Source organism: Dermacentor silvarum, chromosome 4 (assembly GCF_013339745.2).
Source record: "Dermacentor silvarum isolate Dsil-2018 chromosome 4, BIME_Dsil_1.4, whole genome shotgun sequence".
NCBI lineage: Eukaryota > Metazoa > Arthropoda > Arachnida > Ixodida > Ixodidae > Dermacentor > Dermacentor silvarum.
The window spans coordinates 209,640,838-209,658,290 of NC_051157.2; the positions used below are offsets into that span (position 1 = coordinate 209,640,838).

At 49.5% G+C, this 17,453-nt stretch overlaps 2 protein-coding genes across 2 annotated transcripts in view; one reads left to right on the plus strand and one right to left on the minus strand.

The window, feature by feature from the left end:
* The window catches only part of LOC119450917 (serine/threonine-protein kinase tricornered), a 104,980-nt gene extending 90,811 nt beyond the window's left edge, over nt 1–14,169 (minus strand). The window contains exon 1 of the mRNA XM_037714386.2: nt 13,869–14,169. The gene's annotated coding sequence lies outside the window, so the exon portion shown is untranslated. The remainder of the gene's footprint in view (nt 1–13,868) is intronic.
* Nucleotides 14,170–16,330: 2,161 nt separating this feature from the next.
* Nucleotides 16,331–17,453, plus strand: part of LOC119450918 (lysoplasmalogenase-like protein TMEM86A) — a 68,984-nt gene continuing 67,861 nt past the window's right edge. Inside the window, exon 1 of the mRNA XM_037714387.2 lies at nt 16,331–16,647. Coding sequence (XP_037570315.1) covers nt 16,582–16,647 — 66 coding nt within the window. The 5' untranslated portion in view covers nt 16,331–16,581. The remainder of the gene's footprint in view (nt 16,648–17,453) is intronic.

Genomic DNA, 17,453 nt, shown 5'->3' on the forward strand with positions numbered 1-17,453 from the left:
ACTTAATTATCTTGTTGCGAGGTTTTGTGTATACAAGCAGTGAACTTGGTTTCACGCGACCCTTTCTTGCCGTTTATCTTCGCATTTGTATATTCCAATCTATCTTCGCATTTCTAATGAATATTTTTCAGAACTCCGGTTTTTTATATGTACTCACTGTTGCGACTATAATATCGGTGTAATTAGAATATACGACCGGTAACAGCTGCTCCTGCGCAATTTAATGCAACGAAGGACAGCGTCATTGAGGTTTTTTCCTGGCCGTTGCATATGTAGAAAAATGTAAACAAGGTTCTTGAATGACAAAGTCTCATCAAATTATTTGTCCTCAACTTGTTCATTTCATGACCTTTAAGTTTTTCATATCAGCTGCATGCAATGCTTTGCTGGTTTAGAACTGATATAGTTCTAAAGCTCGTGTGATATTTTCTTTACTTATTAAATAGACAAAAAAAAAACGCGGAAGCAATGATATCAGTTATTTCTGCCACAATTTTTGGGACATGAAAGTATATTCTTTCATAAGAAAATACATATTTTACTTGACAGCGCGTAGCGTTAAATAACTCGTTGCCAGCATCTAATATACAGTGGCATTGACAATGGCAATGCAGTAATAATTCATGTATTAGATCCCACGACAAATTCTATAAGGAGGAGGCCGCGCTGCAACGTGACCCCCCCCCCCCCCCCCCGAACAAGATTTCGGGCTACGCCACTGGTCCCCGGCGTCACGGTCTTCAAGACAGCCATTAACAGTCTATATTGTACCCACTCTCTATCATTACTGCTTGTAATTTCCGTTCAAGCTTTGTACACTCATTTCTACAATAATACGATCATTTTTACAGTGAAGCTGTTATGGGTGGAGATCACGTCCGAGTACACCGGAAGCAGGGAACAATCTTGTGGCGTTTCGTTCACTTGGTATAAACCAAAATTGGCATGGAAGGGTACGAATGTATGACTAACATGACTGATAGGTCATGCCATCAATAACATCACATGCTCATCAGTTACGTCACGATTAACGATAATAAAATCACGTGTGGCGCATCCCGAAATGGATATGCGGGTATGAGCCAGGGAACGAAAGAAAGAAGGAAGGAAGTAAGCAAAGAAATAAAGAAAGCGAGAAAGAAAGAAATCACGCGTAATTTATACCCGCGTTGGATATGTGGGTATGAGCCGCTTGGCGCTGCACACGCACTACTTGGCCATCGCGCCGGGCGAGAACAAGACGCCGGTGTCCTTGCTCTTTGACGAACATGCCGAAGACGCTCAATACAGTCAGTAATGATAATACACAAATTCACTGTAGCAACATTCACTACAGCAGACCCACCATAGTCGCTGGCTTCCATCTTCACAGTAGTGTAAGGGCTCTGCATTTTTTGTCTGCTTCTGGGCATCCTGTCAGCCTGACGTAGACAGGCGGGACCTGCTGGCTATGATAGCGGGCAGCAGCTGTGCCGACGAGGCTTTTTCACCGCTGGCTTCCGTCCATTGTTTGATCTCCTCGTCCCGTTCGGTCGCGGCTGGCAGTGCCGGCCGTCGGTTGGCCGTGCGCCGTCACGACGAGGCGGAAGCCCTGGCCAACGCCGGCCTTGCTTCGGGCGGGGCGTGCAACGCAACTGCGCGATCTGTAGTACAGCCCGCACGGCATAATTACGAAATCGACACCAATGGACACGTGTACACCCGCTAGCCAAGGGTTCGCCAACTCTTGCAAAGGCGGCCGCCGATCAGCACTCGCTCTCTCACCGGAGACACGCTGAAAGCGACGTGCTTGTACACGAACCAAGCGTAGAAGCGAAGAACAGACCAGGCAACCTGAACGGGACCTAGAGGAAGACAAACGGGCTCCACAGCTGTCCGGACTGCGTACGGCATGCGAGTCCAACAGCGGAGCACCTGGTCATGTCCGGCACGCGTGAGAAGGCAAAAAAGGTGATGGAAGCACCCATAGTTAAAACAATGCGTCCTGGCTACTGACCAGCCGTTTCCCACTCCCTTTTCCTTGCTTTACACACCTTAAGCCAGCGAGCCATCATCATCATCAACCTATATATTTGTCCACTGCAGGACGAAGGCCTCTCCCTGCGATCTCCAATTACCCCTGACTTGCGCTAGCTGATTCCAACTTGCGCCTGCAAATTTCCTAACTTCACCCCACGTCCCCACCTAGTTTTCTGCCGTCCTCGACTGCGCTTCCCTTCTCTCGGTATCCATTCTGTAACTCTAATGGTCCACCGGTTGTCCATCCTACGCATTATACATGGCCTGCCCAGCTCCATTTTTTTTCCTCTTAATACTTCCATACTTCCGAATAGCCATACTTACAAATAAATAATTTCACTAACTCATGGACCGAGTGGCAGACGTATAGCAGCCGCCGATGGCTGGCGTATAGGTAGGTCGGTATATATCCTCGGTTGGCGCTAAAGACTGCGAAATCTTTGTTTGAGCTATAGTTGGTATCGATTCGTAATTATGGCGCCCGTCCTGTTGTTTGTGTTCTTTGTCCTCGTTCAATTTGCACCGAAAAGTTTAATTATGATTCGTACCGAGTTCCAAGTCCGTCCTTTCCGCTACGCCTGCGGCCGTACTAGTCGTCACCACCGTCAAGTCGTCGTCGTTATTCGCCAAACCTTTAGTTCTACGCGCGTTGAATCGCGAACCTCTGGATATATTGGAGCCACATTTAGCTGGGGACCACGGATAGAAAGTGCACGAAATTGAAGCCAGTAATCGAAGCGTAGAAGAAAGACGCAAAGTCGTTCTGGCGTTCAAACTCGGCTCTATAGCAATAGCCAGGGGAGGGGCGGGGAAGGGTATATTCGCGCGGCACTGTCTTATATGTTCGGCAGGCGTAAGGCCGCAGGATACATCAGCGTCCATAAAGCACTTGGGCGAGTCGGATGCCCCGCTCGCTATTTTCGGGCACAGTGCACCGTGCGTGTTTGGGGCAGCCACCCGGTCGTCGGGTTGGTCGCATTTGGCCCACCCTGTATAGGCGAGGTCACATGGAAAGGTCCCGTGCGCGCGGCTGCTACTCGTGCGACAGCGATGCACTCCTCGCACTTTGCTCGATCAACGCGTATAATGTCGCGGGGGAGGCGATGCCGGGTTTCTCCGTGGCCATTTCGGCGTATAATACAACCAAGCGTTCGCATGCATGTTTGCAAGATTGGAGAGGCTAAATCGCAAAATATTAGCCGCAAGTATCAACGGGAAATATCTCAGCAACCAGCGGTTTGCAGATGACATTGACCTCTCCGGCAGCAATTCTTCAATAAAATGATTGAAGAATTGAAGAGATAGGCTTGTGGATTAAGTACGAAATACTAAGGTAATGGTCAGTAGCCCGGCGCTAATTAAGGTTCGTGAGAAGCAGTCACCTCCTTGAACCTGTGCAAGAGCAAAATTATCAAGGTCACTTACTCATAAGAAAATTTCAGACGAAGGTAAGTAACGCACATGGCAGGCATTCTCAAATCGAGGATGGCAACTAGTTGACCGTTATCCTTGAAGAGTATGCAATGACTGCATTCTACCATATACTGACCTACGGCGCTGAAACTATAGGAGGATGACAAGGGACGTGAGACGAAGGTAAGGACCGCACAACGAGCGATGGAGCGAGAAATGACACGCGGAACGTTAAGAGACGGAGAGACGGCGGTATACGAACCAGCCACACATATAGCTCGTCTTATACAGTTGAGATCTAGCAGAAGCGCAGCCGGCCAGGTCGCAGACCAGATAACCGGAGGTGTGGTGTATACGGTTACATAACGGCTGCACCAAGGAACGGAAAGCGCAGTCGAGGGGGATTAAGTGGTGCAATGAGATTAGGCAATTTCAGTGCATAACACGAAGTATATAGGCTGACACAAGACAGGGGCTAGTTAGGGGAGACCATCTGGCAGTGGACTCCAAACAGTCTGATGATTACGATGACTACGAAGTGCGGAAGGCGCCCTTGCTGTGCTCTCTTCTGGTGCGGAGGCTATTCTACGGGGCATAAGTTCGCACAGAAAGAGGCGTATTAATTGAGCCGACGACTCGGCGCACCGATTGAACTTCGCCAAAAGTAGCGCGTTTCAAACTGCAATAAAGAACGCCTACAGCCGAGATTCCGTAATTGGGACAGTGCAGAAGACGGCGACTTCGTTCCAGCCTTGTAATTAAAGCCGCTTACGGCGATCAGCAGCTTTTCAGTGATCGCGCGAGCCAGTCGCTTTCACTTCAGACTCCCTCTAAGTCATCGCAGTTGCCACGCAATAACCTGGCGATTATGCGACTATACATACAGGATGTCGGCGTCCAACGAAGGCGTGCGTCATTAATATTGCAACAAAACATGTGCACCACGAGTATAACTTGAGTTCCGTACCGAGAAACGAAATGACAGGCGCAGGCGCCACCATCGTCCTGAAGAAACGACGTGGCCGTATAGATGTGTAAAACAGGAAGCGTGCACGATGACTGCGTCCAGTACGCATACTTCGAATCCTGAAATGCACCACAGCTTTTCCTTCATGACTGAGCCCCACGATTGTTTGCACGAGCAGTTTCGTATACGCTGATGACAGCGGACATCCCGCCCAATAACCTCGTCCCGTGTTCGTCTATAGCACGTCGTATTCATACACACACACTTGCAGCCACGTTTGGCGGAGACACAGACAAGCTCTCTTCGAATTAGGTCCGCCAGCCTAAGGGGCCCCGAGTACTCTACTCTGAACCGCTGCAAACCTCGAGGTATACACCGTACATGCGAAACGTTGCTTCACGGTTTCCGTCATCCACTCGGCGTAGGCCGGCCCGCGGCCCATCGAGGCCGACCACGTGGTCACCTGGAAGCGTCACGGTGGCCGCACGGGTCGCTGCCAACGATGGCCTCCGCTACTTGGATCGCGTCCAACGCCGTCGCGCTTACATAGCGGTGTATACCGCGGCGGGTCGTTGTCGCCGTCGCATGCGCCCGCTCCTCGCTTGGCAGCGGTCCCGAAACTGTCCTTCGGCCCGTACGCTCCTTCCTGCCGCGCGCGCGCCCCCGCCAGCTTCTTTCGGGCTCTTCTCGGCTGCCTGGATTCACCGCTCCTCCCTTTCCTGTGCGACATGCTGGCTGACATCGCCGTCGCTAAATAATAGATTTCGAGCGCTGCTCGCGTGCTCAAGAGGCATTCTACAGTACTCCTTCGGTACAAACTGCGCGACAAGAAGAATAACAACGCTATTTAATCAAAAATCTGATTGGTATCTATGGGTCCTATTTCAGGGCCCCACTGGCTTTTACGGCTCGCCGGGCCTGGCCGAGGGTCGCCAGCTGGCTTCCCAAGTCCAGTTCGGCGAGTCGTGCCTCCCACTCGTGATTAGCGGCGCGTTCCGTTGCATTAGACTTTCCTTACCATGGAGGGAGATGGGGGGAAACAAGTGTTCCTCCTCCACGTCCCGTGCCTCGCAGCGCCGGGCACGCTAAAAGAGCCCAGCAACGGACCTTGCAGCGAGCCGCTTCAAAACTTGGGACACGCACGCACCAGAGCGGCGACCAACGGCGGCCGCGACGGACGCTGCCGCCGTTCCCGCGCGGCCGACGACGGCGAGCATGGACCGAGCAGCGGTCAGCAAAAAGGCGGGCCGGCAGACGCGAGGACAATCGGCATGACCCAGAAACGGGGGCTGCGAAACGAGGAGCGCGGCCGCGTGGGAGACTACGCGCGCTGCTCGCCTTCCCCGATGGCGGTGCGCATAATGTCCAGCGGGTTTATTAGCGCGCTGTGATGCCTCCCGGGTTCGGTTGATGAGGCGCCGATGTGTGTATACCTGCGGATGGTGACGATAGTTAATGACATCCCACCGGGGGCGGCGACGAATAGTCAACTGGCCTGCGCGAGCCAATTAGGTTTCACTACATCTATTGCAACCGAGCACTCGGCCCACGTCTAGGTTACTTTCCAACGTTACCTATGTGCCTGTGACGACCCGGTCGCCATCTCTTCTCTGCCTTTTTTTTTTTTTTTTACACCAAGACTGTAATCGTCTCTTGATGATCTCCACTGCTGACCAGTTAATGTTCCCATCAGCGCTGAGCCGGCGCTTCGTGAAAGGCGGACATGCCCTACGGTTCGAGGTTGGATGGATTTCTTCGGATCCCATTACAATGCGCTCAGTCGTAGGCTTATGTGTACACGGAATCGGCTTTTATGTACAGCCACCTATACTATACCGCTACGAGTGTGATGGTTAAAGGCTCTGTTCCTCTACGGAATCACGCAATAAAACCACGAACCCTACTTAAATATCCTCACTGCCCCAAATATACGCCCTGAAGCTCATAATTTCTTCAATAAAGCCAATCGGTTTCCAGAAGCGTCCCGCTATATACATATTCGCTTAATTGGCCGTCATCGTCAATGGTTCCTGTACATTTTTTTTTTTTTTCAGCAGACATGCGCCTCATCCTGTTGCTTGCTGCTGTATGTTCTCGTCATCAGGCAGCCATTTCGGGCCTAAAAAATCGAGGCACTGTCCTCTTGTGTTGGGGTACAAGAAACTTTCCTCTTCGCCGTCCTCGTACAGTTCCGCGGACCTCATTCACGTCGTTTTCATCCAACCTGGAAGAGAGCTGTGGCGCAGCTTTTCGGCCACAACTCGGCACGGGACGAAACACGAGCAGGGCGCTGCTTCTGACTGCCCAGTCGGTCCACGAGGCAGGCGGCACTCTTTCGGCACACACGGCGAGCTGGACGCGGTGCCAGCAGGGAGAGAACAGCGAGCGGCAACAACGGCGGGGGAGGGCGCACCTGACCAGATAGCCCCGTTGACCTCCCGCGCACGGTCATGAACAGGAGGGGGGGCCGACGCCCCCGTACACCCTCGCCGCTTCCTGAAGGCGCTGTCTCTACGCGCACTGCCCTTATCTTTCCGTTTATAGCGCGGCTAGCTACAGCATACGCCCGGGGAGCCGCTTCATTTGCTGCCTCCATTGTGCGCCGCCAACAATGGACGGGGCCGCCCTAACGAGTCGCGCTGAGACCAGCAAAAACAGAAAGGCACAAAACGCTGCCTGCATCGCCGCTTTTTTCCCTGAAACAAGCACCCAAGCAGGCCACGGTATGGCGAGAAGCTACGGCGAGATGTCCCGGCAGTGCACGCCGAACATTTCGTAGCGCCTGTGGACACGCGGAAACAAGCGTCTCCGGCACGGCACCGAGAACCCGAACGCGGTCAGTCTGGTCGTGTCACTCGCGAGGAAAGCGCGGCCACGCCCGACACTGGAGGCGAAGGCTTGTCGTGTCACCTGCCTCCCTGGTGTTACGGCCTCAGAAGGATCCAGGCGTACATTTGACGGCAAGGGCCAGTCAAGCACGATCACACCAGCCAAAAGTGTACAAGAGTACAGAGTAAGGTTACACGTGTTGATACTAAAGGGCTGAGCTGTAGCATATTACGAAATGCGTAATAAGTTGTGAGCTGCTGAAATAAAGGTGTATGTATGTATGTATGTATGTATGTATGTATGTATGTATGTATGTATGTATGCATGCATGTATGTATGCATGTATGTATGTATGTATGTATGTATGTATGTATGTATGTATGTATGTATGTATCCCACATTAGGCACACACATCGCCGTGTGTGGACGCGTGTTACGGCGCTAGTGCATCTATTCCTATACGAGCACCTTGTTCATCACAGTGGAACAAGATGTCCGTACTAAAGGAATACCGAAATGTTAGCTCGCGTTCGTTGTTGCAGTGTCAATAGGTGACGTCATAGATTTAGCAGTCTATATAGCGTAGACAAGCAGATAGATAGCGTGTTTGCGTGAGCCTTCATTTTGGGTTTTTTCGTTGTATACAGTTCCGACGTACAATGAAGCATTAAGCAATAAATTGTGGCCTGTGGCATTATAGATGCGACAATCTGTGATGCCCCAGGAATATTCTGACAATCTAATTCTCCCACAATGAGAAACCTACCTGCCTGCACTTAGAGAAAGCAATTGATTCGCTACTTCAAAGCACCAATACAAAAAGGTCCGGTGCCGTTGTGGGCGACTCGTCATCAGCAGACACGTGTTGTGGATGATGTACAGCGCAAAAGGGCACAGCAGAGGAGACGAAGACACGGCGTGTCGTCCTGCATGCCCGTTTGCGTTATGTGCCTGAAAGTTATGCAGTACCAACTAATCCACCAGTCCATCAAGCCATTTGCAGTGACACGAGGGATGTAAGTGTCGCCGCACCGTTTCTATCTTCACACAAACATATACCCTACTCGGTTGACTCTCGCAGCATCATTGCTGGCGGCACTTGGCAACCTTCATAGCTGAAGCGATGAAAGGCGTGCCCGGCGGGACCCTCTCCACAACTGCTACTCTTACTTTTTATTTGATAAAGTGTATCCTCATCATCTTCACACAACTCCAATTCGCATTCTGCTCAAATCAACAATTTCATCATCATCATCAGCCTATATTTTATGTCCACTGCAGGACGAAGGCCTCTCCCTGCGATCTCCAATTACCCCTCTCTTGCGCTAGCGTATTCCAACTTGCGCCTGCGAATTTCCTAACTTCATCATCCCATCTGGTTTTCTGCCGACCTCGACTGCGCTTCCCTTCTCTTGGTATCCATTCTGTAACCCTAATGGTCCACCGGTTATCCATCCTACGCATTACATGGCCTGCCCAGCTCCATTTCTTCCGCTTAATGTCAACTAGAATATCATTTATCCCCGTTTGTTCTCTGATCCACACCGTTCTCTTCCTGTCTCTTAACGTTAGTCCTAAGATTTTTCGTTCCATCGCTCTTTGTGCGGTCCTTAACTTGTTCTCGAGCTTCTTTGTTAACCTCCAAGTTTCTGCCCCATATGTTAGCACCGGTAGAATGCAATGATTGTACACTTTTCTTTTCAACGACAGTGGTAAGCTCCCAGTCAGGATTTGGTAATGCCTGCCGTATGCACTCCAACCCAATTTTATTCTTCTGTAAATTTCTTTCTCGTGATCAGGGTCCCCTGTGAGTAATTGACCTAGATAAACGTACTTCTTTACAGACTCTAGAGGCTGACTGGCGATCCTGAATTCTCGTTCCCTTGCCAGGCTATTGAACATTATCTTTGTCTTCTGCATATTCATCTTCAACCCAATTCTTGCACTTTCTCGATTAAGGTCCTCAATCATTTGTTGTAATTCGTCTCCATTGTTGCTGAATAGGACAATGTCATCTGCAAACCGAAGGTTGCTGAGATATTCGCCGTTGATCCTCACTCCTAAGCCTTCTTAGCAATTTACTGGCAATTTACTTAGCTGGCAATTTACTGGCTGGCAATGTTCTCGTAGCAACGGGGGGGATATACTGTTTTAGAATTTCCTCTCCCACCTATATATATATATATAAGGATACGCGTAGTCGAATCAAGAAATTTCCGAGTCTAATACGAATATTCTAGAAAAACGGCCTTCGAATATCGAATCAATTGCCGAGTATTTTTCCATTTCTAATAAAAGTGAAATATAAATGTTGTGCCTACTTCTGTCTTTTCCCATGTAAACTCCTGTAAGTATCTCTTGCACTCGAAAAGAAACGAATGCCAGAGAACTTGGAATAGTGAATTATAAATCGAACAAAGAGCATAGCGAATTATCGAATACGAATAAAAGAGCATATATTCGATTCATATTCGCGCATCTTTGAAGAAAGAAAGAAACGGCAGTAAAAAAACGTCCACGCCGTATTCCATACTAGACATTTCACTTTGCACGTATTGCGTATATCCACGCTCCCGTGTCGCAATACGGCGTGCCTCATAATCATATCGCGGTTTTGGCACGCAAAACCCCAGACTGCCAAATTAAATTTCTTCGGAGCACACGAGCCGGGAAAACGCGGTTCTACTTTGTCAGCGTTACTGTCAGCGCATGGCGCGTGCGTAGCATGACTAAAGCGGTACGTGGTTCGATGTAGACTTTGTTGGCACAGCGCGCACCCGATTAAAACGAAAATTCGGGCTAGTTGGTCTTGCATAATGAATAGGTAAATATCGGCGCACGTTACCAGCGGCGGCTGCCTCACCGCCCGACGTACTGCAACAAGGCCATAATAAGGTCATCACAGTTGCCGCAAAACCCATTAGCGCAGGTACTGGCTCTTCGTATTGGACATTATTTCGGCCGCATCACTTCTAAACGTAATGCGCGCGCAGCTGGACTCGAACCCGTGCCCACCGCGGCGGCCGACGTTCCCACAGGAGGAGGGGGCTCCCAGGGAAGGCAACGCCCGGGCGCTAGGAGTCGACGAACTGTCGGCGTCCCCCTGCTGCTGGCGCAGTACTTCCTCGTCGACCTTACCGCTTGACCAGCAACGGCCAGCGCGGAAAGCGTCACGCCGCTGCTGCTGCGCTGCTGACCGGCTGGACTTCCGCTTCCCTCCTCCTCCGCACAAGAGCCTCCACGCCGAACACCGTTGTGCGTTACCGCACTGGAGCCAAAGGATGGCGGCACAACGAGCCGACGAACAATGTCTGAAAACAGCGAGCTGCTCAGAACAAGCGGCAAGCTTACGTGCGATCACTTCGGGCAAAACTCCGACCACGTCCGTTCGTACCTAAGATACAGCGAACGGCTCAATCTGTTCGAGTGAGCGACCGAAATTGATGAAGCAGTGGTAGCCACCATTCATTATCACACATCACTTTGTGCCAAGTAATCACGCGATATCTTTCGGGAAGTCCTTTACGTTCCCGACAATGTGGCGAGCATTTAGTATCCATATTCTAGGCTACCCGGAAACAATACAAATCAAAATGAGAAACGACGGCAAGAACACATATTGTAACTTTTTTATTATTTTTCTTGTGTGCATGGATGTAACGCGTTGCAAGCGGTGGCCACTGGCACCAGGAGGACGGGCTTGTGTGGCCACCGGTTTTCGTATGCAAAGACCGAGTCGTCGTATTCGCAACGCATTTTTCACTACGAGACAGAACAAACAATAATGTGGTGACAAAACAAAGCTCACACTCGAAGAAAACGGCAAGTCAACAGGCGCCACCTATTCAGATGCGGCCAGCGGCCGCCGCCATGTTGCCGGGCTGCACACACGGTCACATTTCCGAGACCACGATAAATATAACTCTTGTAAACACGATAACTCTTGTAGACTAAATGCAGGTGCCGTATTTTGTTGGGATTATTTTCTTCCGATTCATTTCGCATCACCCCCTGCAGCGAGTGGCCCATCCCGGAAACAACAGGATGCGTGGTTCATGCGAGCCAATGGTGGTAGGCAAGAAGAATGGGGAAAAAAGAAATGTTAAAACGTCCGTAAAAATCTGCAAGCGAAATGGATGAAATGCGTGCTCAAGATCTACTTTATCAGATCCATTCGCCGGTGAAAACCGAGCTATGAGAAACCTAGGTGCGACCATTTTTGGCTTCTAATAAAGAGTTTTTCTCTCCCTCTCCTTATGCTTAATTGCAAAACTACACCGCTTAAGCTCGGAAGCATTAAACAATCTGTTCGGGGTAATAACGAAGGCTCGGTCTTTGGATGAAAGAAACTCTGACTAGCAAGAATTGGCCAGTACAAAATATATGTATGCCCCTATCCGCAAAGTGGCAACACTCTCGCCCACTGCTGCACGCTCTGGTACCAAGTCTCAGACTAGAGCAGTGCCACCTGAGCGTAATGCAAGATCGATCGACATCGTGGACATAGGCAAACGCAGTCCAATATACGATAGAAATGCGCTTTGCAGGGGTACTTTCTCAGGTGAACAAGTGCAAGCTTCCACAAATACAAGACAGGCCCTAAATATCAGTGTTATTTCCAGCACGCACACGCTAAAGCCGAAGGCACGATGAATGCAAGTGACAGAATTGGGTCGCCACTACAGGCGACCCAATTAATCGTAGCGTTAATCGTAGCCTCAATAATAGCATTTTAAGCCTTATATACGACACGCTCAAAATGAGACGCACAGCTGATACAACATGGTCGCTTTCTCGTGCTTAATGCTGCGACCACGTGACCAGCTATATCCCAACATCCTATTTTGCGCGCTATGAATTCCGCGTACCTCCTGCCTTCCTGTGCGTGTCCGCTCGAAGTAAAACTTCGTAGCGTGTTGGCGTCTGCCCTCCGTCTCGTCTGCTGTCGTTTTCAAAGTCTGCTCTTCTTGCCAACACTGCAGTTGTTGTCGTATAACGCCCTTTATTTGGGTTGCAGCATAAAGCGCGCGAGAGTCGGCGCCTGCTCGGCGCAAAGCGCAATATTCGAGCGACTAAAAGGCGGCGTTTTTGTTGAGCTGTATATATTTGCGCAGCTTATAAAATCGCGCGTTACGTCGAATAACATGACAACGTAACAAACTGAGAGATGCTTGGCCCTTTCGCTTGCGCACGCGTTTCCGCCGATGCGCCTGGAATCGCCTTGCTTACCCAAGGAGCCTCAGAAACGGCAACGCCGTTCTCGTGCGCAGACGCAATGTCGAAGAAGAGCTTTTAGCGCACGCTCATATAGCCAACATTTATGTGCAGGGCTTGTGGCGGCAGTCATATCTACAGGGGAGCCCAGCGACCGCCGAGACCCAGTCTTGAACGGTGGTTGCTGCACCTCCCACTCGGTCGCGCTTTGCATTTACGAGCCAGTTATATTTGCAATTCATATGTTCAAATTGGTTCAAACTGAACGTCCACCCCGACTGAGCTAAAGAGGTCGCGAGCCTCCGTGCGTGCACACAGAAAAACCACACACCGCCGAAAAACGAAGCTTGCCATCGCAGCATCAAGCAGAAATCCACAAGGAGCATCACGAAACTGTGATCGAAACACAGACGGCTTGCACTGACGAATGCAGTCGGCGGGTCCAGTGAACACTGAGAGGTGAAACTATGAGAAAGGCGCGCGTGATCACGGAGGAAACGAGGAAATGGCAGTGGCCGTCAGGCAGCATCACAACGACGCACTGATTTCCTTTTGTTGCAAAACAGACACAGCCCGTCCAGCGCTCCCGGGATCGCCTGCATCGACTTTGTAGACAGAACGCCTCTTTGTATCGCGAGGTGAATCGCTTCCAATATGAGCACAGCGTCGACTGTCACCTCGTGCGTTTCGCATATTTTTCCGTGACAAACCACAGCGACAAAGCTCCGCCACCAACGGCCTCGAGCAGCGAAGACGAGACATCGATGACAACCACTACTCAGGGCTATTGTTCCCTTTTGTCTAAACGCCTTATCGGTGGGTCCGAGCGTCAAAAAGCTTCTGCAACGCGCAAACGTTTCTTTCAATGAAGACCTTGTAATCTCGAAGCCTTCCAGAATATATTACTAAAAGATTCAATGGAGCGGCGCGTTTTCTGTCTCGTTCATTCACTGCATGGCCAAGTGAAAAAAGAACCTTTCCTGGCAGTCTTCCGACACGAAGAATCGAAATGCTGCTCCGCAGATGGTCGGCTGCCACTTTCGCCGCACGTCCGACAGCCGATAGACCAGCGCTGCTTTTACTGGTTTACGAGCCGTATTCTTTCGCGATCCCTGCCGAACCCACGGGCCGGGGACGTCAAACGGACGAGCGGTGCGCGATGGTCAAACACAAACCGGTTAAACGCCACGACCCACGTACGTTCGAAAACGAGGCTGCTTCGGTGCTCTTCGCAAGCTCTCTTCGATGCGGAGGTCCTCGCTCACTGCAGCGAAACAACGGATGGTAACAGCGGAGGAGTAAAGAAAAACATGTGGGGAAAAAAAAGATTACACGCGCGCACACAACCATCGACGTCCCGTCACCTGTTCCCCCAATCCGGATGATAGAGTGGCCCGTTCAGGGGGCAGGAGCGTGTCAAACTCACCTTTCCTGCGATTAGGTATCCGATAGCGCCCAGAACCAGGCCTCAGGAGACACATACGACGGCATCAAGTATTTGGCACAGGTTTCTCGGACACTTTTGAAGCTGACAAGCACCACACAAACGCTCGGAATCACCAGCGAGCGCTGCTCAACCGACGGCGTTCTGCGGTCCGTCCGCAACTTTCTCAGTGACCACCGCTAACGAAGTAGTTCCACAGGGAAACGCTACCAAAGTACAGTCTGGACTCGCAGCTCATTCCTAGTGACGCAAATAACACTACGCACTGTACAATACGTAGTTTAAAATTCTCTAGCAGTGGGTTCACATTATTGCACGTCAGTAAACAATGCACTTTGTGACGTCTCTTTCATATCCATCCGCGAGCTGGATTGATTTGGATTGGACGTGGATTGGACTGATCGCATAAAATTTGTGCGCCAGTTTTAGTTTTTGTTTCTAACCACGGCGATGAAACCATACAAAACAATGTGTTTCCAAGTTAAGTTGACTAAGGTATATAAATAATAATTATTTATAATGACATTGCTATTTATCTCGACCACGTCATTTTGCCGAAGTACATTTGTATGTACCATTGATCTGTGCTATGTATTACAACTTACTTAATCTGATGTTGTGGTGTACAAAACGCATCCTTATCGACGGCTTCCTTAGAGTAGCGGAAGGTAATCTCAAAGACCATGCTTTTTTGTACTACAAGAGCCTCAAAAACCAAAAACAGCGGTGATGGCTCAATCAAAAACTAGTGACAGAACAAATGTAGATCTCAAAGGCCATGCTTTTGTTTACTGCTTGCGGCGGAAGCGATTGTGGCTAGCCGAAAACACGTCATGCATATTATGAATCTCTGGTTTTGGACACCACCAACATATAGAGTTCAAAAACTTATTTTAGAAAACTCTATCAACTATAATGTCCAAAAGATAATGACCATGACGTGTTGCTGGCTCCTGAAATAGGTGGTGTCCAAAACCTGACCTGGTGATGTGTTTTCGGTTATCGCACATGCAGCCAGCAAAAGCATAGCCTTCAAGATCTATAACTGTTACCCTAAGTGGCGCGATTGAAACCAAGGAACTCCTCGATTAAAACATATGCTAGTCGCCATGCTGTAGATACCACCTATCGCATAAAGTTTCCTACAAAAATACAGGGTGCGTTTTTTGAAATGGTAGAAAAAAGGTTGTGCGCTTGCCGTTGCTATGTCCATGCGCCAACTTTGCAGCAAGGTCACATATTATGGTCCGGATTGTTCACTATAACACTTCTTAGTAGTGTTATTTGCCTGGTTTGCCAATAAAGCAAACTGCAAGGTTTCCTCCCGCCGTGAGTAATGTTTAAAACAAGGCGGATATGCCTTTTCCTGCATTTGAAGTACTGTAAAGCATGGCCTTCGAGATTAACTTTTAATAAATCTTGGCGATAGATTTGAGAAACGCAGACTAAATTGAATTCGCAGCATTTCTTTCGTAAACTAGGCAACTAACCGTGCCAAATTCTACATTGAATGATCTGTCCCATAAAATGCGATTTTGCTGGAAAATTTGAACAAGAACAAAGACTCAATAAGTGCGAAATCTTTTTTTTTCTCACAAATTCTGGAAAAATAATTACAATTCTCATAAGGACCTCAATAAATTACATTTACGAGGCGGCCAAGACGTGTTTCGTTCTCCACATTTGGCACAGGCGGTCCCGTTAGCTTTGATTGCTCAGAGGCTCTGTGCTCAGAGGCAACCCTTGCTGGGACGTGGGTTTGGACACGCTTTCCTATACATAGATAGTGAGGATTTTATTTTGGCGTGACGGCTTGAGAAGATGGTGGTGTGGGAGCAGGATTTCTCCGGCTCACTTGGTCATCACAGTTACTCCGGCTCACTTGGTCATCTGCTTCACAGTATGGCAAAGCATGGCCTTTGAGATAGGTTTTATGACCCTGAGCAACAAACCCAGAAGCAGGTCTGCGCTGATTCATAACTTGCTCACGGGTAGCTAAAAAGTCAGAAAACGATATGTAACATTATATTTTTATCAAAAATTGTAAATCTTCATAATACTGCAACTACATGGCTTGCGAGATGCATTCTAAAGCTTAGCGCGTTTTAATCTCAAAGGCTATGCTTTTGGTGAACTGCTCGGATGCCGCTTGTCTTCTCATAAGCACACACGATCAGCACACGGTGAAAAAGGCAGAAAAGGCGAAATTTGTTTTATTTTAGTAAATGGAAAGCGTTAGTAGCTTATATAATGGAGTCACTTAAACAGCTTATGCATGAACTACCGTGGAACACTCCACCACTCCAACCATGGCATGGCAAGGAGCAACACCTTCCTCCATGAGGAGCAAACGTGGTGTTAGATAGGTGCTGCCATCTGTCTTGAGAACAAGAAATAGCTTGCCGTCCAGCTTCAATCTAAACAACCTTGGTAGCGCGCACTTCGCAACGAGCAGCTGACATCGTCATGGAGCCTAGCGCGTATCGGCGGGTGTCGCTGTTGAGCTGGGAATGAAATACCCGATAGCGCAGCTGGAGGCAAGCCTGGCTGTGCAGGTCCATCGTCACTGCTCCGCGCTCAGATGATGCTCGACTCTCCAACGCTGCTGTTGCTTGTGCCGCAACACAACTCGTGATCGCCACCAGCGTAGTTAGTTTCCCTTCGTGACAGGCTTTCTCCGGTCAAAGGCGGCACGATGATGTCTACCGATGAGGGCATCGATGACGAGCTCTCTGACTACTGGACCAGTCCCAAAGTTGTGGTAAGGTTCAGTTTGTAATTTAATCCTTTGACCGTCTGCATGGGCCTTGCTCAGATCGCGGCCATTTCACATGACATGTTTCGCTTTGACGCGCTGCGCCAAACGACCACTACGGCACCAGTAGCTCGCTCTCAGCTGTTCACGCGACCTGCGCGATTCGCTGACCCAGGAGGCTTTGCACCGATGCCGAGACGCAGTGGTCGCTCCGAGACATCGACGCAGATTCGCGCAATCATTGCAGTCCCTGCGCAGCGGTCCGCAAGCGACGCGATGGAGAATGAAAAGCACCAGATTCGGTGGAAATGCCAGTATTTATTTACATGCAAGGGGCTGTGCAACTGCCGCGCGCTCTTTCGGTTTTGCTCGTGCACGGCCTTTTGCCTTCAATTTTCTTCTTTGCGGTGACTTGCCGCAGCCATTGGGCTGCTGAATTCGCATTTGTGTGTGTTACGCGTTTTTTTTTTTTTTTTTTTTTTTTTTATGTTGTTTCTCGACCGTACTCTATTGCCTTTATTTTGGTTCTTCGCGCTCTTGCACGGCATCTCCGCTGGATCGCGCACTTACGCTTGTATACACATTCGCAGACAAAAATAAATAAAAGAAAATGAATACAATTAAAAAGAAAAGCTAATTCACCGTGAAGGAGACGGCGAAAGAAACAGTAACCGTAGCCGTTCTTGCGTCGTTTTTGCGACAAAATAAATGGATCGCGTAGTGATTGTTTACATTCGCGCCGTCTCCCGACTGCGCATCATTTTTTTTTTTCCCCCTTCGTTCTTTTTCCTCTTCTTCTCACTTGGTAACAA